General features: G+C 43.5%; 2 protein-coding genes and 1 long non-coding RNA gene across 11 annotated transcripts in view; 2 read left to right on the top strand and 1 right to left on the bottom strand.

Annotated features, from left to right (window-relative positions):
* The window catches only part of LOC308477552 (uncharacterized protein), a 192329-nt gene that overhangs the window by 88221 nt on the left and 82583 nt on the right, over nt 1-21525 (top strand). Inside the window, exon 3 of one of the 2 annotated variants that reach the window (XM_081006283.1) lies at nt 14038-15424. The exons of the other annotated variant lie outside the window; for it this stretch is intronic. Coding sequence (XP_080862409.1) covers nt 14038-14598 — 561 coding nt within the window. The 3' untranslated portion in view covers nt 14599-15424. Of the gene's footprint in view, nt 1-14037; nt 15425-21525 lie in introns of those variants that run through there. 2 annotated transcript variants of the gene reach the window in all.
* Nucleotides 1-21525, bottom strand: part of LOC308477547 (uncharacterized protein) — an 83178-nt gene that overhangs the window by 23454 nt on the left and 38199 nt on the right. Inside the window, exons 3-5 of one of the 8 annotated variants that reach the window (XM_081006269.1) lie at nt 9225-9421; nt 2557-2720; nt 772-1690 (exon numbers count right to left, since the gene is read on the bottom strand). The exons of 2 other annotated variants lie outside the window; for them this stretch is intronic. In XM_081006269.1, coding sequence (XP_080862395.1) covers nt 1121-1690; nt 2557-2720; nt 9225-9246 — 756 coding nt within the window. In that variant the 5' untranslated portion in view covers nt 9247-9421 and the 3' untranslated portion in view covers nt 772-1120. Of the gene's footprint in view, nt 1-771; nt 1691-2556; nt 2721-6619; nt 7288-7653; nt 8513-9224; nt 9422-16616; nt 16819-21525 lie in introns of those variants that run through there. 5 more of the 8 variants (XM_081006270.1, XM_081006271.1, XM_081006268.1 and 2 more) reach the window with 5 other exon arrangements.
* Nucleotides 7005-10221, top strand: LOC308477567. Its single transcript, XR_013986639.1, has 2 exons — nt 7005-7036; nt 10100-10221. It is a non-coding gene; the product is annotated as an uncharacterized lncRNA (long non-coding RNA).

Genomic DNA, 21525 nt, shown 5'->3' with positions numbered 1-21525 from the left:
GGTGGGGTGGGGTGGGGGGGTCTGTGTGAAGAGGGAGCGAAGAGGAGACCGAGGGGGGGGGAGCGGGGAGACCAGGGAGGAGGAGGAGGAGGAGGGCGGCCGGTGTGACGCCGCAGGGGAAGGCGTGGCCAAAGGGCGCGAAGGCAGGACAGGCGGGGGCGCATGCGCGGGGGCGGGAAACGGCGCGCGGCGTCAACCTTGATTCTATGAGGCGAAGCGAGAGGGAGTGGGGGATGGGCGGCCGTTGGGACCAGAAAGAGGAAGACAATGTCGAGAGGGAAGCCCTTCAGAGTTATCTCGCAGCCGGTCCCCATAGGGCGCCACCATCTTCCCTCAGGCATATACAGTGGTACCTCTAGTTCACAGGCAACCCTCCCATAAAGCTTCATTGAAGGCAGTCGAGCACAAACCTTGCGGTGGGGCGGGAATTAAGAGCAAGAAAATGAAATAAAGTGTTCAAAATATCCCCACACAAAGTTTTTAATAGATGTATGTGCCTTAGCCTGCAACATGGGCATTTATAACTTAAACTTATACGTCTTTAAAGCTTTGGGGAGCAACTTTACATACTCATGGTAGGAAAATCAATTAAACCTTATATCCCCATCTCAAACTTCTGTTTTTTAAAAAATGGAAGACTCATGAATGGAAACCAAACTTATTAACACAGAAAAGTGTTACTAAATCTACATATAGCAGGATCTACAAATATACTTTTGCATACAAAGAAAATATACCAACTTATATATAACCCCCACATTTATTGCCACCTACTCTAGCCTCAGATACAGTGACTTAAAAAGAAAAGGAAAGGGACAGAAAGCCCATTGGTGGATTAAAATGTGTCTCAGGAATATCCAGCCATTAGTAGACCTGACCTTTTATCTCTAGAACCACATGTACCGCACAACTGACATTTTTCTATGGGAAAATTAAGCCCATGTTTATATGCTTGCACAAAGGAAAGTGAATGTTTCAGTAAATGGAAAGTTAAATCAAGACTGCAGACAAGCTAGTAAAGGAACAAACTTTATTCAAAACATCGAAGTCATACATTAAAAGGCATTAAAAGAGGGAGCTTGTAAAATATGTACAGGATAGCATGGAAGGAGTTGGGATGCTAATCTGGAACCTGACTTAAAGAGAAAAACTGAGAGTCCGTAGCACTTCCATCAACATTCTGCATTTGTACAGGATTTGTAGCTGAATAATTCCCCGTTGCAGACCAGGGAGTATAACTGCTTGATGCCATGAAGAAGTTATCAGATGATGGTGGAGGCTGCCTCACCATCTCCGCACCATAATATGGAACTGGGCAGTTGCTCGCCTGGGAAGTCTCAGAAAGCCCAGTTCCACAAAAAGCAGCTTGCTGGTAATAAGCAGGGTTCAATTCCAGGGAGCTCTGCTGCTGCGGGGCAGAGAGGTGCTCTCCTGGTTGCGTGTTGTTGAGAGGTGGCTGCCGCAACCCTGCTCCTCCATAGCTTTCAGCATAATGCAAGTTGTGTGGCTGGTAATATTGTTCCGTGTGAATATTTTGGCTGTTTCCTGGACTGCTTCTTGGGCTGCTGTCCAGCCTGCTTCTTGGACGGGTTCTTTCACTCCGGCTATAAGGAGCTGCAGCATGGTTCCCGATCCTTATCCTGGAACCAATCCTCTTTGGTGTTCTGGCCCTTCTGTTTTGAAACCAGACCTGAACAAAAGAAAGGAGAGAACCAGTATAGAAGACATTGTTACCATGAATATGTCTTTTTGATCCAACAGAGAGAATTACATTTAATAAATTATGCTTATTCCTCTGGGGTTTCTCTTTAGTTCTCTGCAGCATTTTTCTACTATCTTCAGCTCCACATTCAAATATCCCATGTTCATAATATCCAGTTACTGTTAATCATAAAGCTTCTAAGTTGGAATGACTAAATACTGCTATTTGGCTGTACAGTATTTTGTTCTGCAGTATCAGAAAAAGCCACTTTAAAAGCTGCACAAGTGTACAGTTCCACAAGACTCGCTTTATTGAAGTATAACCTGTGGATGTGAGCTTCATCTGTAAGAAATTGTCAAGCATTTGTTAATGCCAAGTGGATGCCTGCATACAAGACTTAACATCTCTGTGTGCATTTGTGCTGGAAGACAATTGTTTTTAAAATTCCATAAATATAGTAATAGTAATTTTAAATACCTCACTCAGAAGACCTACCCATTTGTTCTGCTCTGTTTGGGGACAGAATCTCAGAAAACTCAGAATCTGCATTAAATGAATGCGTGCTGTGCATAAATTTACTTGGAAGGAAAAGGAAGCCTTAATCAGGAACCATGATTTCTGAACAAGTATGGGCACAATTTCTTCCTAAATTTGAAAAGGAGGGAGCACAACCCACCCACCCTTTACAAAAAGCCTTTACATCCACGATACACCCCCCCCCCAAAAAAAAAGCTGAGAGGCACCCGGGAGAACTAAGGCCTTCGACTACGCAAGGATTATTCTGAGCGTTTCAAATTGTTCCAGTACGTTCGGTTTAGGGAAGTCTTGGGAGCCCCCACCATCCCGATTCTTACGTGCACACGATCTTCTTCGACTCCGATGCACCTCGCCAGCGCCTCCCTGGTCTCGTATCCGGGGTACCGGTTCTCTTCAAACTCCTTCTTTAAAAGCTCGATTTGGGCAGGGGTGAAAACGGTCCTTTTTCTCCTATCTCCTCCGACTTTGGGGTAGCTTCCTCCTGGGAAAAGACAAAGAGGCAAATCTGAAGGAAGCGCTGGGCAAGCTTAAACTGAAGCGACGCTTGCCGATGTTCCTCCCGACATGGAAAGCTCAGGGCTTAATAATCATTTTTTTAAAAGTTTCTCTTACCTTCCTTGTTGGTTGCCATCATGAAAAAAAAACTCCCTCTGGTTCGTTCACTCTGCAGGGGATTCGGTCTGGGCATTTATCTCCGTTGGGCGACCCCACCCTTACTTCTCAACCAATACGAGGGAGTCACCCCACCCTTACTTCTCAACCAATACGAGGTTCCCCGGTTGCGGAATGCCCTCCCAGTCAGCTGCCCCGTCTTCATCATTTTTGCGTTTCACCCTTGCTTCTCAACCAATAGAAACAGTTACATTCTCTTTCAAAAAATCAGTTGCTTTGCCAAACTGGCTCAAACCCCTCCCTCCGTCGACACCCCTTTGGCAATTGACTCTTCATCTGAACGGAAGAGGAGAGAGAGGGAGAGAGGGGGGGGCAGAGATCTTTCGGGCGCCTACTACACCTTTTCTTTGCCAAGCCACACCCGCATTGTACAAAAATGACACTTGCGAGGTCCAACCAAAGAACACCCCCCCCCACACACTTTAGCACACACTTCGTATCTTAAACGGGTACTCTCCTTTTTAAAAAGGTTTTGTTGTTGTTCTAAAAAGAACCAAGTATAAATTTTTTCATATCGACAAAGAAGCTTGGAACAACTTAATTCCAATACCCCTCATTTCAGCATCTGCCGTCTAAATAAATTAGTACATCGCCTTGGATGGAGGCTCTGGCAACTGCCAGCAATCGTATCAAATGCGAATAATACTGTATACATAAGAGCGGAGGTAACCGAAGAAAGAAATCTAAGCTATGTAAGCAAGCTATATTTTATTAACATATGATTAAATTTGCACTCATTTTTTGCTGGTTTTGAAGACTTAGGAAACAGCTTACGTTCTTTTAAAAACGGTGCATTGGATATGCAAGGTCACCCGCCATCTTAGAAGAGGAGTTCCTTGCACCAAGAATGCCTTTTCCAAGCTGGTACCTGCAAGTTAGGATTCGTACGTTAATCTTTTAAAAACCTAAATAAATAAATAAAATGACGGTGCCGTTGTAGCTGGTTTAAATTGCTTTAATTCAATCTGGACGGCCAGCCCATTTAAAGAGGTTCCCCGGTTGCGGAATGCTCTCTCTAGTGAGCTGCCCCTTCTTCATCATTATTGCGTTTCCTTAGGAATTTGAAAATATTCCTGTTTGTTCAGGCATTTGGTGGCTGCTGAATAATGTTCCTGACAACCCCGAGATCAGCGGGCAGAAGAATAGCTTAAAAAACAAACCAACAAACCTCCTATAATTACTTTTAGGATTCTTCCTAACTGAAATTGCTTTTAGGTGTTTAAAATTGTTATTTTTTTAATGTTCGAAATGTTTTTGCTTTGTTTTTGTTTCTAAAGTGTGTACTGTTTCTGTTTGCCGATCTGGGCTCCGAAGGGCGGCGTATAAATTCCGTAAATAAAAACCATAAGAACATAGCAACCCGGAACATTGAATAGGTTTTATTTGTAGGAGGACGAAAAAAGGAAAACAAGCAAGCAAAGTTTAGGTATCAAATACATAGCTCAGTTTCAAACTATTACTAGTTCGTTTATACCTTATGTCCCTTTCTCCTCCAAGGTTGAAAGATCACAATGTTTCACCGCATAAATTGTAATTTGACAAATTTCAAAGCAGAATGTACCACAAAGTAACTTCGTAATATGAACAGTAGCCATGCCAATTTGAGATTAGCGCTGTGATGGTGGTTGTTTTAATGAACATTTAAACTTCATGTCTACTGAAACACAGAGACCAGGAGGTCAAGTTTCTGCTCGGAAATACGTGTTGAATTAACACTGGGAGGACGCCTAAGGGGGCAGTTTCAATAGACTGACCTTTGCTGTAACTCGAGGGGTGTTTTCTATTAGGGATTTTGGGCAGAAAACCGATAGCAACCTAACCCCCAATACTGTCCTCCTTTTCGACAGTGCTGTGGTGGTCACCATTTACTCTTCCTCCAATGAGTTCTGGGCTATCTAGGCTATCACTCTAGAAACCCTTTTTCTCACCTAAGGGAATCTAACAGACGCTGGTAAATGGTTTACTCCGAGGCATGTGCAGAGTGCTCACCCCTCATCATCTGGCAACCGCCCAGGGAATGCTAGTGCTCAGGGCTTTCCTTATGAAGGAGGGAGAAAAACACCAGCCGAATTCCCAGGGGCAGGTTCAGAAGGAGGCAAAGATGAAAAGGGGGCACAGGCTTCAGGGTGAAATCCTCCCTGGGTTGCATTTGCCTGAGCTGACGTCCCAGCCACCTTGGCCAGACTTACTCCTGCAGGGGGGTCAGCAGGGCCGGCCCAAGACATTTGGTCCCCTGAGACGAGTCCCAAAACTGCCCCCCCCCCCCAGGGAAGAATGGAGATTGTTGGGGGATCAAGATCAAATGGCGAAGAAAGGCGGGAAGAGACCAGTGGCGCCTCCTCTTTGCCCCGAGGCTGCTGTAGAGGCAGATTTGGAGTGGGGTAGAAGTGGAAGTGAGGAAGATCCAGCTCCCAAGCAGAGGCGGATTTAGGGCAGCGCAGCCGGCCCCCCCCCCCCCCGCTGAGCCTGGAGGGGCCCCAGGGGAGCAGAAGGACGAAGGAATGAAAGGAGCAGCATGGAAGGCGAGAGGAGGCAGCCTTCCTCAGAGGCCAGACATGCTAATGCGCTTATCTCGCCTCCTGGGTGGGTCCCCCCTGCGGGGTGGGGTGGGGGGTCATTGTGTTAAGAGGGAGCGAAGAGGAGGCCGAGGGGAGGGGGGGAAGCGGGGAGACTAGGGAGAAGGAGGAGGAGGGCGGCCGGTGTGACGCCGCAGGGGAAGCCGTGGCCAATAGGCGCGAAGGCAGGACAGGCGGGGGCGCATGCGCGGGGGCGTTTTGGGCGGGAAACGGGGCGCGGCGCCAACCTGGATTCTACGCGGCGACGCGAGAGGGAGTGGGGGAGGGGCGGCCGTTGGGACCAGAAAGAGGAGCGGGAAGGACACCCCCGCCCCCCCCCCCGTTGCCCCAGCAAGACGTTCGTTATAGCGCTGATGCTGCGGGAATGTAATAAGGGAAGACAGTGTCGAGAGGGAAGCCCTTGAGGGTTATCTCGTAGCCGCTCCCCAGGCGCCAGCACAGGGCGCGGCTATCTTCCCTCAGGCATATACAGTGGTACCTCTAGTTCACAGGCAACCCTCCCATAAAGCTTCTTTGAAGGCAGTAGAGCACAAACCTTGGGGGGGGGGGATTAAGAGCAAGAAAATGAAATGAAGTGTTCACAATATCCCCCCACAAAGTTTTTAATAGATATAAATGCCCATGTTGCAGGCTAAGGCACATACAACTTAAACTTATATGTCTTTAAAGCTTTGGAGAGCAACTTAACACACTTATGGTAGGAAAATCAATTAAACCTTATATCCCCATCTCAAACTTCTGTTTTTTTTAGAAATGGAAGACTCATTAATGGAAACCAAACTTATTAACACAGAAAAGTGTTACCAAATCTACTTATAGCAGGATCTACAAACATTATTTTGCATACAAAGAAAATACAGCAACGTCCCACCACATTTATTGCCACCTACCGTAGCCTCAGATACAGAGACTTAAAAAGAGAAGAAAAGGGACAGAATGCCATTGGTGCATTAAAATGTGTCTCAAGAATATTTCAGCCATTAGAAGACCTGACCTTTTATCTCTAGAACCACATGTACCGCACAACTGACTTTTTTCTATGGAAAAATTAAGCCCATGTTTATATGCTTGCACAAAGGAAAGTGAATGTTTCAGTAAAAGGAAAGTTAAAGAAAGACTCCAGACAAGCTAGTAAAGGAACAAACTTTATTCAAAACATCGAAGTCATACATTAAAAGGCATTAAAAGAGGGAGCTTGGAAAATATGTACAGGATAGCAAGGAAGGAGTTGAGATGCTAATCTGGAACCTGACTTAAAGAGAAAAACTGAGAGTCCGAAGCACTTCCATCAACATTCTGCATTTGTCCAGGATTTGTAGCTGAATAATTCCCCGTTGCAGACCAGGGAGTATAAGTGCTTGATGCCATGAAGAAGTTATCAGATGATGGTGGAGGCTGCCTCACCATCTCCTCACCGTAATATGGAACTGGGCAGTTGCTCGCCTGGGAAGTCTCAGAAAGCCCAGTTCCACAAAAAGCAGCTTGCTGGTAATAAGCAGGGTCAAATTCCAGGGAGCTCTGCTGTTGCGGGGCACACTCTCCTGGTTGCGTGCTGTTGAGAGGTGGCTGCCACAACCCTGCTCCTCCATAGCTTTCAGCATAATGCAAGTTGTGTGGCTGGTAATATTGTTGCATGTGAATATTTTGGAGGTTTCCTGGACTGCTTCTTGGGCTGCTGTCCAGGCTGCTTCTTGGACGGGTTCTTTCACTCCGGCTATAAGGAGCTGCAGCATGGTTCCCGATCCTTATCCTGGAATCAATCCTCTTTGGTGTTCTGGCCCTTCTGTTTTGAAACCAGACCTGAACAGAAGAAAGGAGAGAACCAGTATAGAAGACATTGTTACCATGAATATGTCTTTTTGATCCAACAGAGAGAATTACATTTAATAAATTATGCTTATTCCTCTGGGGTTTCTCTTTAGTTCTCTGCAGCATTTTTTTACTATCTTCAGCTCCACATTCATATATCCCATGTACATAATCTCCACTTACTGTTAAATATAAAGCTTCTAAGTTGGAATGACTAAATACTGCTATTTGGCTGTATTTTGTTCTACAGTATCAGAAAAAGCCACCTTTAAAAGCTGCACAAGTGTACAGTTCCACAAGACTCACTTTACCTGTGGGTGTAAGCTTCATCTGTAAGAAATTGTCAAGCATTTGTTAATGCCAAGTGGATGGCTGCATACAAGACTTAACATCTTTGTGTGCATTTCTGCTGGAAGGCAACACTTTATGCCTGACAATTGTTTTAAACATTCAATAAACTTAGTAACACTAATTTTAAATGGCTCACTCAGAAGACCTGCCCAGTTTGGGGTCTTCTGCCTCAGCCTCCCAAGTGTCCTGGGGGTAATGGACTAGGCAGGGAAGTGTATTTATATATTTTCTAAATACCAATTTCTCTGTAGGAGAGAACTAAATACTTGCTCAACTCTTGCCAGAAAAAGCAATGCAGCTTAACTCGTTTTAGGCTCCCCAGTGCAAGCTGCTTATGGCTGCAGTCCTCTGCACATTACCTTGGGAGTTAGTGTTAACTGGATCAGGCTGCAAAGGCAGCCTATAAAACCAGATTTAATGTACTTTTAGCACTAAGCCCATCCATTGCAGAAATTAGATTTCTAAGCTGGGTCTCTGAAGATTTTTTAAAAATGATTTAAACCCAGAACCCACGATACGCCCCCCCCCCAAAAAAAAGAACCAAGAAAGAGGAAGTTAGCTCTTGAACAAGGCGCCTTTCGCGATAAGCTGAGAGGCACACGGGTGAACCAACTACGCAAGGATTATGCGGAGCGTTTCAAATTGTTCCAGTATGTGCGGTTTAGAGAAGTCTTGGGAGCCCCCACCATCCCGATTCTTACGTGCACACGATCTTCTTCGACTCCGATGCACCTCGCCAGCGCCTCCCTGGTCTCGTATCCGGGGTACTGGTTCTCTTCAAACTCTTTCTTTAAAAGCTCGATTTGGGCAGGGGTGAAAACGGTCCTTTTTCTCCTATCTCCTCCGACTTTGGGGTAGCTTCCTCCTGGGAAAAGACAAAGAGGCAAATCTGAAGGAAGCGCTGGGCAAGCTTAAACTGAAGCTGCATCGCCTGCACTTGCCCGGGAGCAAGTCCCCCAGAATCGGGCGCTGCCTGAGGTTACACTGCGTAAAACGACCCCCGGCTTCAGTGGCAATTCATTCAACCGCCCGCTGACCACCCACCCGGCAGAGCGCAGAAGGGCAAAGCCTTCGCTTTTTACAGGACATTGATTTCCACGCACTTTGTGGCCTTTAAATAAACCTCCGGTTGCTCGGAACAAGGCTTGAATGAAAAGCCAAAGCGTACGAATTTAACTCTTATTTCTATGCCTGCCATCCTTTGTCGCAACTGATCCCAACCACGTTTATTGGGAAATTTAATCCCGTTTATGTGAAAGGGATTTAACATTCAGAAAGTGTGTGTTCAAATGCTTCATGCAGGAAAATGCAGTAAATGCTTCATGCTTATAAGTAAAGATGTGCAAACCAATCTTGCGAAATGTTTCCAACCGAAGACATTTGAGCCCCTGTGTAATCCCTCCCCGGCTACCACAAATGGGTCTTTGAAAGTCTTCCCTATATCCTGACCCAGAAACAGAAACACCCTTCATTTATAAAAACCGTTGAATTTATAACCCTGAATTTATATCATTCATTTGAGCAATTTTTTAAAGACAAGTGAACTAAAAATCTTCTTAACAATCCTCTATTCTTACCTTGGCTGTTGGTAGTTTTCATCTTGCAAAAGCGCTGCCTCGCTCTCTTCCAACAAACTTGGTTTTCGCTTCCAAAATTGCCCTTGCTCCTCAAGGCCCGCTCCAGGTTTCGGGAGTTCGGCGCCTTTATAGCCCCTCCTGGCTGCCAATTGGCCGGCGCGTTTTCCTTGGAGAGAAGCGCTCCAATGGGGAGGCGGCTTTTGGGGAGGAGCGAGTTTCAAGTTCACTTTTCAAGCGCTGCTTGACCATTCTAGATGGGCTGGAGCGCACCCTTCCCTTAGCATCACCCCTTAGCAAAACTGGAAAATAGCTCCATAGGCTTTGAGATTAGTGCGCACAGCTGAAGAGAAGGGAATTGAGAGGATGGGTTGAGGAGCGAGAGAGCCAGACACAACTGTGGTTTATTTTTTAAAAATATTATTATGAAGCTTTCATTTTACAGATAGAGATGCTCCAAGACTTAGGCATGTTGAAAGGCTTTGCCCAAGAAGCCTAGATGCAGCAAGTACACTCTGAAACCCCCTGCCTTTTGAGACGAAGCAGGCGCCTTCACTGCACCCTTTTCGGCGCCTGCTATAAACTTTGTTTCCTTTCCTTTACCTGCAAAAAGTTGCTATGCCTTTTAATCGTTGGTTTTTGCTTAACTGTAATTGCATTACGTGTTTTTCACTTTGACTTTTATCGATCATGTTCATGCTTTCGTAAGCCGCTTAGAGGTTTTCGTTAAGGTTAGGCGGTGCAAAAACCTGAAGGGAAGAATGTGAGTAACACCATTGCAAATAAAGGGAAGGCAAACTCCTCTTGCCAAGAAGTCAGTAGATCTTTCAAGCCCAAGCGGTTGATGTTAGATGCTCAGAGTATTCAGCCCCGGACAGACGTCGCAACCAAATCCTGAATCTACACAGTCTCAATGCACTATCGCTTGTAACTGCAAGGGGGTTGCATTCTCTTTCTTTCTTCTTCTTCTTTTATTAAATATTTTCTTGTTTTACAGACATTATGTGAAATGTCTCTCGTATTTTTTACATGTAACATTTTTACAAATCCGTTTCATTTGTTGAGACATTAGGGGGGAAAAAAAAACGGATGGAGGGTGGGGATATGGGTGGGGGTGGGTGGCGATGTTTCTATTATGCTTGATTTATGAAGGGTTTGGTGTCAGCGTTGCTTGTGCTGTTCACTTCTGTTCCTAACGGGGTTGCATTCTGAGTGAAAGCAAGCTTTCTGTTTCCTAGGCTTGCTTCAAACGTTGCTGGTGCTTCCTTTCTTTTCACTTCAACTATTTCTCTTTCTGTCTTTCTATACGCACAACTTTCACGTGGCCATATTCCTCTGCCTTTCAGGGACTTGCGGCATCCAAATAGCCTGCCGCTCCACCCTACACCCGATAGTTGCCTCCGATCCTCAAAGGAACTGAAAACTTTCTGAAACCTTCCAGCTCATACAATGCATGTTCCCAGTCCCTGGCAGTTTGTTAATCAAGAATGGTTCTCTGTTGGTACATTCTTTGTTATTTTTGCCTAAGAAAATTAACACAAGGGACCCTCCCTAAGTGTACCTATAAACCCTATTCATAGGTATGCTGACTCAGAATCGGCAAAGAAACTTTTTTTCAAGTAAGAACTACATTTTTTTGGTGAGCTATGGGAAATTCAATATATTTTTCAAAATGTTTTTTTTAAAAAAAGCATTTGCAGAGTGTTTTTTATGTGTAGATTCCACCCAGGGCAGCAGATAACGCTGCAGTCTTTCCTCATCCACACCGGATGACTCACCACCTAGTACCTCTCCTTTTACTAAGATTTAGCAGTCTCTCCTGCGTAATGATGCCCTCTGTTCTCCACCACTCAACTCTTTCCCTCATTCAGAGAGATGGATGTGGGGAAATAAATCCCGCACCTTCCACTCCCAGAGAGGCTTGCCTGGCATCACTTTGATGTTTTTGTATGTGTCAGGTGAAGACATTTAGATCTAGTTGTAGCTAGTTGTCCTTATTGCAGGTTTTATCCTCCAACCTTAGCTTTTTGATCTCAATTGGGTGTTGTTTTAATCTTGCCTTTTATCTATTGTATTACATTTATCTCTCTCTCCAGAGCTGTTCTAGCATCTAGATTCCAGTATTTTGCCTATGTTAAACAGAGAGCAGCTTGGAATCGGGGAGAGATCTCCTACGAAACCAATGACTCTTAAGATTCTGGGCGCCAAATCCCAGAGGGGCCCCAGACCTGAATTTAGTCCACATTCTTAAACATTTATATTCACACCAGAGACTTTGACACATGTGACAACCCAGAGCAGAAATTCTAATCTAAATCTGATTTTTTAAATGTGGTGATCTGTCAGGGAACAACCCCATTGAAGACGACAACAGTGGTTACCCAGAACTGATTACTAGTTGTGAAGGGGCCCCCAGAACAGCTCAAGTTCAGGACCCCCAAAATGTAGGTCTGTCACTGCTTGGGATTGATGTTGGGAGAACTGTAATAGTCATCTGTTGTTGGGTTTGAAAACAGCAAACGAGGGGAGGGGAGTAGAGATTCAGAACTATTTGAGGTGCTGGAGAAGAGGTGTAAATACCATGCTATTTTACCCATCCAAGTTGCCCACTCAGAACTAATATTTGCCCAATAAGGGGGTTGCAAGTCGCAGGCACCATGCAGCAAGAGATTTGCTTCCCTCCCTTTAACTAGAACCTAGGATACAGCAATGAAGAGCTTAGTACAAAAGCCATACACTTAGAATACAAGAATTATGAGCCCAGGAACTTGTTTTGAGAATCAGAATTAATGGGAGCTCACAGGCTTTCCACACGTAAATCCGTTCCCGGTTAACTCAAGTATTCTTCATCTCAGCAGTATAATGTAGAGGGGGAGGGGAAATATTTTGCAGTTACTGTATTTATAAACACGGGGAGGTGAGGTCAGCAATCCTTTGTGATCTACCACAAAACACCCAGCGTTCTTCCCACTTTCTTCCCACCACTGCCATGCAAAGGAAACAGCAATTTAGAAAGCAATTCGGACTGGAGGAGGAAAGGGATTAATTGCTTCCCCCATCCCACCCTATGCATACAAGCATGTGATGCGTTATCACAGATCTCCAGTTCATATAATTCAGAAACGGGCAAGCAGAGTGATCAAGTGGACGGAAGAATGAGGAAATGTTGGAGCATTGAGGATTTGTTGGTTTAGAGAAAATTTGGATAAGAGGTGGCATGACAGAAATTTATAAAATTTTGCATTGCATGGAGAAAGTGGATAGAGAAAAAATTCTCTCCCACTAAACTACACTTTTAAAAGCTACAATCCTAAAAGCATTGAACTTTTCCCCCTTGCAGTTGGCCTTTGCTGTTTTATTACATTTTAAATGGATGCTTATTGTTTTGATATATTGATGTAAACCACTTTGTGAGGTTCATTTCAAAAGCAGTACATAAGTAAATGGTAGGGATTGAGAGGGACGTATTTCTGACTAGATGGATCTGTCTTGATTCATAATAATTAAAAATCATGATCAACCATAAATAAAAGAGAGAGAAAAAACTTCCAAGCAGAGGCGGATTTAGGGCAGCCCAGCCGGTCGTCCCCGCCCCCCCCCCGCGCTGAGCCTGGAGGGGCCAGAGGGGAGCAGAAGGACGAAGGAATGAAAGGAGCAGAAGGGAAGGCGAGAGGGGGCAGCCTTCCTCAGAGGCCAGACATGCTAATGCCCTTATCTCGCCTCACGGGTGGGTCCCCCCTGCGGGGTGGGGTAGGGGGGCCATTGTGTTAAGAGGGAGCGAAGAGGAGACCGAGGGGACGGGGGGGAGAAGCGGGGAGACTAGGGAGAAGGAGGAGGAGGGCGGCGGGTGTGACGCCGCAGGGGAAGGCGTGGCCAAAGGGCGCGAAGGCAGGACAGGCGGGGGCGGTTTGGGCGGGAAACGGCGAGCGGCGCCCACCTGGATTCTATGAGGCGAAGCGAGAGGGAGTGGGGGATGGGCGGCCGTTGGGACCAGAAAGAGGAGCGGGAAGGACACCCCCCCCCCCGTTGCCCCGGCAAGACGTTCGTTAAAGCGCTGATGCTGCGGGAACGTAATAAGGGAAGACAGTGTCGAGAGGGAAGCCCTTCAGAGTTATCTCGTAGCCGCTACGCCAGCACAGGGCGCGGCGGCGGAGGAGCCTTCTTCCCTCAGGCATGTATATATTTGGCGGCGTATCTGCGTGTTGGCCTGAGGCAGGCAGGCTTCAAATCCCTGCACACACAAAAACACCACAATCCCTGCACACACACACACAAAGTGTGTACTGCCGATCTAGGCTCCGAGTATAAATTCAGTAAATAAAAACCATGAGAACATAGCAACCCGGAACATTGAATTGGGTTTATTTGTAGGAGGACGAGGAAAGGAAAACCAGCAAACAAAGTTTAGGAATCAAAGACATAGCTGCGTTGCAACATATTACTACGTAGTTCGTTTATACATTATGCCCCTTTCTCCTCCAAGGTTCAAAGATCACAATGTTTCACCACGTAAATTGTAACTTGGCAACTTTCCAAGCACAATGTACCACAAAGTAACTTCCTAATATGAACAGCAGTAATGTCAGTGTGAGATTAGCCCTGTGCTGGTAGTTGTTTTAATGAACAGTTAAACTTCATGGCTACTGAAACACATGGAGCAGGAGGTCAAGTTTCTGCTCGGAAATACGTGTTGAATTAACAGCGCAAACAGAGGAATAAGCATAATTTATTAAATGTAATTTTCTCTGTTGGATCAAAAAGACATATTCATGGCATCAATGTCTTCTGTACTGGTTCTCTCCTTTCTTCTATTCAGGTCTGGTTTCAAAACAGAAGGGCCAGAACACCAAAGAGGATAGGTTCCAGGATAAGGATCGGGAACCATGCTGCAGATCCTTATAGCCACAGTGAAGGAACCCGTCCAAGAAGCAGCCTGGACAGCAGCCCAAGAAGCAGTCCAGGAAACAGCCAAAATATTCACATGGAACAATATTACCAGCCACAGAACTTTCATTATGCTGAAAGCTATAGAGGAGCAGGGTTGTGGCAGCCACCTCTCAACACGCAACCAGGAGAGTGTGCCCCGCAACAGCAGAGCTCCCTGGAATTGAACCCTGCTTATTACCAGCAAGCTGCTTTTTGTGGAACTGGGCTTTATGAGACTTCCCAGGCAAGCAACGGCCCAGTTCCATATTATGGTGCAGAGATGGTGAGGCAGCCTCCACCATCAGCTGGGAACTTCTTCATGGCATCAAGCACTTATGCTCCCTGGTCTGCAACGGGGAATTATTCAGCTACAAATCCTGGACAAATGCAGAATGTTGATGGAAGTGCTTCGGACTCTCTGTTTTTCTCTTTAAGTCAGGTTCCAGATTAGCATCCCAACTCCTTCCTTGCTATCCTGTACATATTTTACAAGCTGCCTCTTTTAATGTATGACTTCGATGTTTTGAATAAAGTTTGTTCCTTTACTAGCTTGTCTGGAGTCTTCCTTTAACTTTCCATTTACTGCAACATTCACTTTCCTTTGTGCAAGCATATAAACACGGGCTTAATTTTTCCATAGAAAAAAGTCAGTTGTGCGGTACATGTGGTTCTAGAGATAAAAGGTCAGGTCTTCTAATGGCTGAATATTCCTGAGACACATTTTAATGCACCAATGGCTTTCTGTCCCTTTCCTTTTCTTTTTAAGTCTCTGTATCTGAGGCTAGAGTAGGTGGCAATAAATGTGGTGGGAAGTTGCTGTATTTTCTTTGTATGCAAAATAATATTTGTAGATCCTGCTATAAGTAGATTTGGTAACACTTTTCTGTGTTAATAAGTTTGGTTTCCATTCATGAGTCTTCCATTTTTTAAAAAAACAGAAGTTTGAGATGGGGATATAAGGTTTAATTGATTTTCCTACCATAAGTGTGTTAAGTTGCTCTCCAAAGCTTTAAAGACATATAAGTTTAACTTGTATGTGCCTTAGCCTGCAACATGGGCATTTATATCTATTAAAAACTTTGTGGGGGGATATTGTGAACACTTTATTTCATTTTCTTGCTCTTAATCCCCCCCCCCCAAGGTTTGTGCTCTACTGTCTTCAATGAAGCTTTATAGGAGGGTTGCCTGTGAACTATATTGTGCCCAATACAGTTTGCCTTCTGTGCCGTTCAGCCTTGATTTAACCAGGTTTAGTCATAATAAAATAAGTCAGTTAATTTTAGATTCTAAATTGCACCCTCTTAGGAAAACTAATTTAGAAGTAAGTCCCACTGAACTTACTAATACACAACCAACAACAGCTGCAACATGCTACCCGCCCGCCGCCCAGCAAAAACCCTGAAACAACTGAGCCTAAGAGTATAAATCTATCAAAGCCTAAGACATCTCCAAATGGTTTTTCAGGGCTTTTCACAAATAATGCTACATTATTGGCATATCATTATGTTCCCTGTTCATTTGATTATATATTCAGATCTAAATGGTTCTGCTAATGGGTCAAGTTCTGCTAACAGTGGAAAGTGTGAACAGCAGTGGAGATAGAGGACATCTCTGTTGAGTACCTCTACATAATCTGCATGAGTCTGAATTTACTCCATTCACTGAGATATAGGCTTTGGGCTTGGAATATATGACAAATCCATATCATAAAACCTCAACTGCCCAGTCCACTATATTTCTCAACACTGCACTATGGAATTTAATGGGGCTGGGCACTAGATTGGGCAGATCGTACTGAATCTAGTGGATTTGTCCCACCATGCCCTGCCCCTTTAGTCCTACCCTGATATAGGATCAGATCTGGGTTGGGTGTGACCTAGGTTGGGATAGGGCTGATCTGGGTCCACATCTTTGTGTGTGTGTGTGTGTGTGTGTAAGCACAGCCCTGGAATTACTCAAGATGTGATTATGGCTGCCATCCTAGATGGCTTTCTCAAGAGATTAGGCAAATTCATGAATGCTAAGACTATCAGTGGCTACTAATCGTTATGGATATATGCTATCAGAGGCATATCAATTGCTGGGAAAGAACAGGGCAAAAGGGTACTCACCTGACCTGTGTCCTGCTTTTGGTATTGCATAGTGCTATGGTTGGCTACAGTGTAGAGCAGAATGCTTGGAAAACCTGGCATTCTCCTAAACAGACCTCATATACAGAAAGGTGGTCACATATGCACAAATTAGATGTGATACAAGAGATCTATGAATCAAATAGCTACAAGTAGTTCTTTAGTTGCCAACTGACCAGATCTTCTTTCAGAATCATTTGCAGTTAAAGAAATAAAAACAAGCATTTAATGCATGCAATTAAAAAACAAACCAACCATATCCTTGCCTTCCGAAGATGAACTTAGTCTATACTGACTCTGTATGTCCCGCATCCCTAAAAAAAAAAGAGAAAGCAGCTGCTTTCTCTCTTGGAGATGAAGAGTACTCTATCCATTGTAAATAAGCTCAATTAAAAGCAAAAGTAGCCATGCTGGCCCATTAGAAAACAACAACAACAACAACTCCACAATCCACAGTAATGTAATTTGTTTCACAAAGCAGAGGGTGAGGGAGATCAGAGTTTCTTTCTTAATTAAGCACAAAAAGATGTTGTAATCATGACCTGCAAGATAAAGACCACAGGCTGAGATGCCATTCATTTGAGGCAGTAGAATCTAGCACAAAAGTTTGTGCCCATTTCACAATGGCTTTTTCAGATCACCATTTCAATCTGTAAGCAATCATTGTAAAATTGGTGCAGGGCGAATCTTTTCAATCTTGCAAAACCAACAGAAGAGTCTTGTAGCACCTGAAAGATTAAAAAAATTATCATGACACACACAATATAATTCACTTCACTGGATGCATAAAGTATTATCCTGAGTTGCAGGGACACAATTGGTGGGGAGCTTGTAAAAAAAAATCAGAGGGAAACTAAATGCTGAAATATACAGTTGAGGACAATGAGCTTTTAAACTGCAATGATGCTCCAAAAACAGTAGTTGATAACACAGACATCCTTGCACTGGTAAGTCAGTTTTTAGCACATCCAGTGTGGTTTTAAAAAACGTAAACCCAGCACCTATTGTATTGATTCCATCTGCAAATAATAGCACTGGTGCATTGTAATACAATGGTCTCATGGTTTGAGGCCACTTCATTCAATAATGAACACCTTAAGGTCAGTGACAGAGCATCCTGAGAAGCTGAAATGTTCCCTCACTGGCTTTTCTATACAGCCATTTCAGATTTGTGCTCATTCATTCTTTTGCATAGACCAGCTAGAAGGTCATTCTTGGCAAATGATGGCATATATTACTTTGGAAGATGAGCAGGTGAATTAGCCCCTCAGGTTGTATTGACATTATTAGCTCCTGTAATAATTATATTAAACTAGATATGGGAATAGAGTTGGTATCTGGCTCTGCCACAGCGTCTGGTCCCTCTTGTCCACGTATCTGCTATATGGCCTGTTACTCATGAAATAAAGTACAGCCTGTCACCCAAGGCCTTTGATAGGAAAGTGTCACCAATGCATCTCAGATAGAAGAGAGGCTTTCAGTTCTGAGGTCACTCTTGTTTTATAACAGATTGAACTAAGTAGGTAATTGACCTGATGTGATCAACCCTCTCCTCTGAACAGGTTAACCAAAACTGGATGATTACCAAAGTCTCAGAGCTGTTTAGAGAGTATCAGAAAAGGATAAAATACAACTGAATAAAATAGGCATTCACAGCCACAACTGCAAGGAAAGCTTATTTTTATTTCATTTTAAAATTCAGACTACAATCCTAAACACGCTATGGAGTAAGTCCCATTTAATTCAGTGGATTTTATTTCTGTGGCACACGTATTTAGTCTATGAGAAGCTGACAGTACACAGTTTTTTTTAAAAAAACCATATAGTAAGAAATTCCCCTTACAGAATATGGGAGAAAATATAAAGAAATACTAGAACCTAAGACCCCCTGGTGGACCTCACCGACAGAAGCCATGGCAGTAAAAAAGAAAAATATGAAAGGAGACTGGCCAACGTATAGAATGATATTAGAAGCAAACAATAACAAATTGACGCTGAAGAAGTTTGAAGAAATTAGGTTGTACCTGACGGATTAGTTACAATATTTTCAATTAAATGAAAAATTAAGTATAGATTTAAAAAAAGGATTTGAAAATGAGACATCAGATTTGGGAAAAGAACTAATCTAATCCAACGGAAAATATATTTCAAAAATCTACATCTTGAGTGGGAGGTAAAAGAAAAGGTAAAAGAAAGGGGTGATAGTGCGTTGGGCCCAAGAACTTGGATATAATATTTGCATGAACCAGTGGGAGAAATTATGGAAGGTGGACATGAAGTTTACAGCATGCTATCATCTTAGAGAAAACATCATGACAATGATGTACAAATGGTACCTTACCCTGACCAAATTGTATAAAAATAGATCAGATGTGTGCTGGAGATGCAAAAAGGTAAAGGTTCGTATATGCATATGTGGTGGGAATGTAAGAGTATAAGACAGTTTTGGGACATCATATATACAGTAATGAATTTAAAAAGATACTAAAATTCCCATTTACAAAGAGACCAGAAGCCTTCCTTTGAGGAATAATGTCGACAGAATTTTTTAAAAATAGCAGACCACTCTTCATGTACGCAACAACAGCAGCCAGCATCCTGGTGGCGAAGAATTGGAAAAGTGAAAAGACCCCTCACAAAAACCGAATGGCAGGTTAAAATGATAGAATACTTACAGGGAGAGGAATGGATAGTATTTAAAGAATATTTGAAAAATTATTGTGATAACAAATACAATTGAACTTCTTTGATAAGATTTTGGAAAAGAGAACAACAATAAGGCACTGTGTGATAAATAACAAAATGAGAAATAGTACAATGAGAATAATCGGAATTCTATTTTAATTACTTTAATTTTTTATCTTTACCTTTTTCTTTATTTTCCTTTTTCCTCTTTCTTTGAAAAGTAGTTGTAGATTGTAAGGATGTAGTGTGTGGTGTAAATATTGTATTGTGTGCTGTTATGTAAGTTAATGTTGATTGTTTAATAGTTAATAACAATCATAATCATAAGGATTACACTGCAAATTTTATTGATAGGGTTGTCTCCTGTTCATGATTTTTATGGGTTGCTCATATTTTGAGACCACAAGGAAATAATATTATAGAGTTCATTGTTTCGTTGGTTTATTATTCTTGTTGCGTCCCAACAGTCTTCAATGAGTGTGTTTTCAGTTTCCAAACTATGCATTTAATGGAGGAAATGGTTTCTGATGGTAGGGTCTTTTTAAACTACCCATTTGTTTGTAGAAAAACAATAGGATTCTAGCATTGTAGGGGCTTGGAAGAGATGACCCTCAGGGTCCCTGCCAACTTCACAATGTGATGGTTCTGCTTCTGCACTGTGGAGCAGTTTTCTAGGGTTTCAGGTGGGAGTCTGATCAAGCCCTACTACCTGGGAGACACCAGGAGCTGGACCTGGGACCTTCTGCATGAAAACAACACGTTCTGCCACTAAGTTACAGTGTTTCCCATCACTGCAGTAAGGTTTTCCCAATGGCCAGCAATCTGCAGTGGATCTGTTGGCTCTTGCATCAGCTCATTTCCAGCTTCCATCTCTTTGCTTATGCTTGTATCCATGCTTGGAACTCATGAATGGGCAGAAAACTTTTCTGTCCCACCAAGCCTATGCAGGCAATTTAAAGCACATCGCCCACAATGGTCTGCTGGTGTTTGTTTTTAATTATTTTGCAAATGTAAACTACTGTGATATATTATATCTCTCTAATATTGTTTGCTAATTTTTCTGGTACTGCTTCATGCCATTAGTTCCATGTCTTGCTGCCATGAAGACACAGTGATGGGAAACAGTTCACTGGTGACATTTCTGTTAATTGAACAATTGTAAATACAGCTGAGCCACAAGAGAAGTAAAAGGAAGCTATTCTGGGAAGTGCAGCACCTTCCCACATTTTGTGGGATAAATGTCTGTTTCTGTGGTCTGCCGATGTGAACAGGACCCTTGCAATGTTGCAAGCAGCTTCTTGTTCTCTTGATCTCTGTCCATCCAGGCTGCTAAAGCTGACAATGTATCCAGGGGCCTGCGCCCTTTGGTCAAGCAGTAGTACATACATCCCTGAAGAAACCTCTGTGACGAAATGTTGGTTTTGCTGGGCAGGTTAGATCAACAAGTGCTTCTTTCTTTTTTTTCCTGCCTGCAAATTGTTAATGAATGGCAGCCTCTGATTGGCCAGGGTTCCAGGAGGGAGAGTTTAAAAGGAGAGGTTTTGGAGAGACACTTAGTTTGAGAGGGTTGGTTGAAGTGGGTTGGAATTGTGGTTGGAGAGGGTGGGAGATAGGTAGGGAGACAGGTTAGGAGACAGGCTGAGGTATAAAGAGTGAATGGGAGAAAGAGTTGGCTCTGGAAAAAACAACTTCCATTCTGAGCGTATTGTGAAGGACAGAGTGTGGTGTCCTGTAGGAGGAATAGACCGGAATTTTACTGGGAGGCAGAGGTTGAGCCAGGAGAAGTAGGAGCTGGAAAGGAACAGCCTACTTGGGACTCAAACCTAGTCTGGAGGGGAGAGATTCTTTTAAGGAAAAGAAGAAACTCCCAGACCCAGTGAAGGGAGAGGGTGTGGAGAGCCCTGTGGTCAATTACTTAAAGTACCGGTACCTCAGGAGCAGGCTTGTTAAAGGGGGTGGATAACTGAAAGAATGTATCAAGGAACCAAGCCAATAATGCAAAAACAAACTGAGGACAAATTTAAAGTGAAATTGCACTGTATTTCTGAACTAACCTAAGTTGAATCAATTTGTGTTATATACTATCTTGCCTTAAATAAATCTTTATTGTTTATTTAAAGAAAACCTGTCTGAGACTCCAACTTACTAGTTACCCGTTCACAAAGGTCCTCCACAGGATACTCTGGGGCTAGAATTTTTAAGGGAAAAGGGAAAGAAACCTTCATGTAAAGGGTTGTTCAGTGAGGTGGGGGGAATTTATCTAAGTGAGAGCAGGCCCAAAGGCATGAAAGGAAAAAGTGTCGTTGTGCCCGTTGCAACCTCCTCTTGCACCTTTTTTTGTGCTTTACGACAACCACCATCTGCTTGCAAATATCCCCTTCTTGGGCAACATGGTGAAGAGAGAGGTGGAGGAGCTGTTACAGGAGTTTCTGGAGGATACAGCCCATCTGATCCCTTATATCACAGTTTGATGACTGAGGTTTTCAGGGAAGACGTTAATGGTGTTGGTCCCCAATAGTTCAGATGAACAGCTTGTATTTTACAGATTCTATGCATTCAATATT

The sequence above is a fragment of the Podarcis pityusensis genome, assembly GCF_964106645.2.
Source record: "Podarcis pityusensis genome assembly, chromosome: 5".
NCBI classification, from domain to species: domain Eukaryota; kingdom Metazoa; phylum Chordata; class Lepidosauria; order Squamata; family Lacertidae; genus Podarcis; species Podarcis pityusensis.
This window is presented reverse-complemented; position numbering and strand designations above follow the sequence as displayed.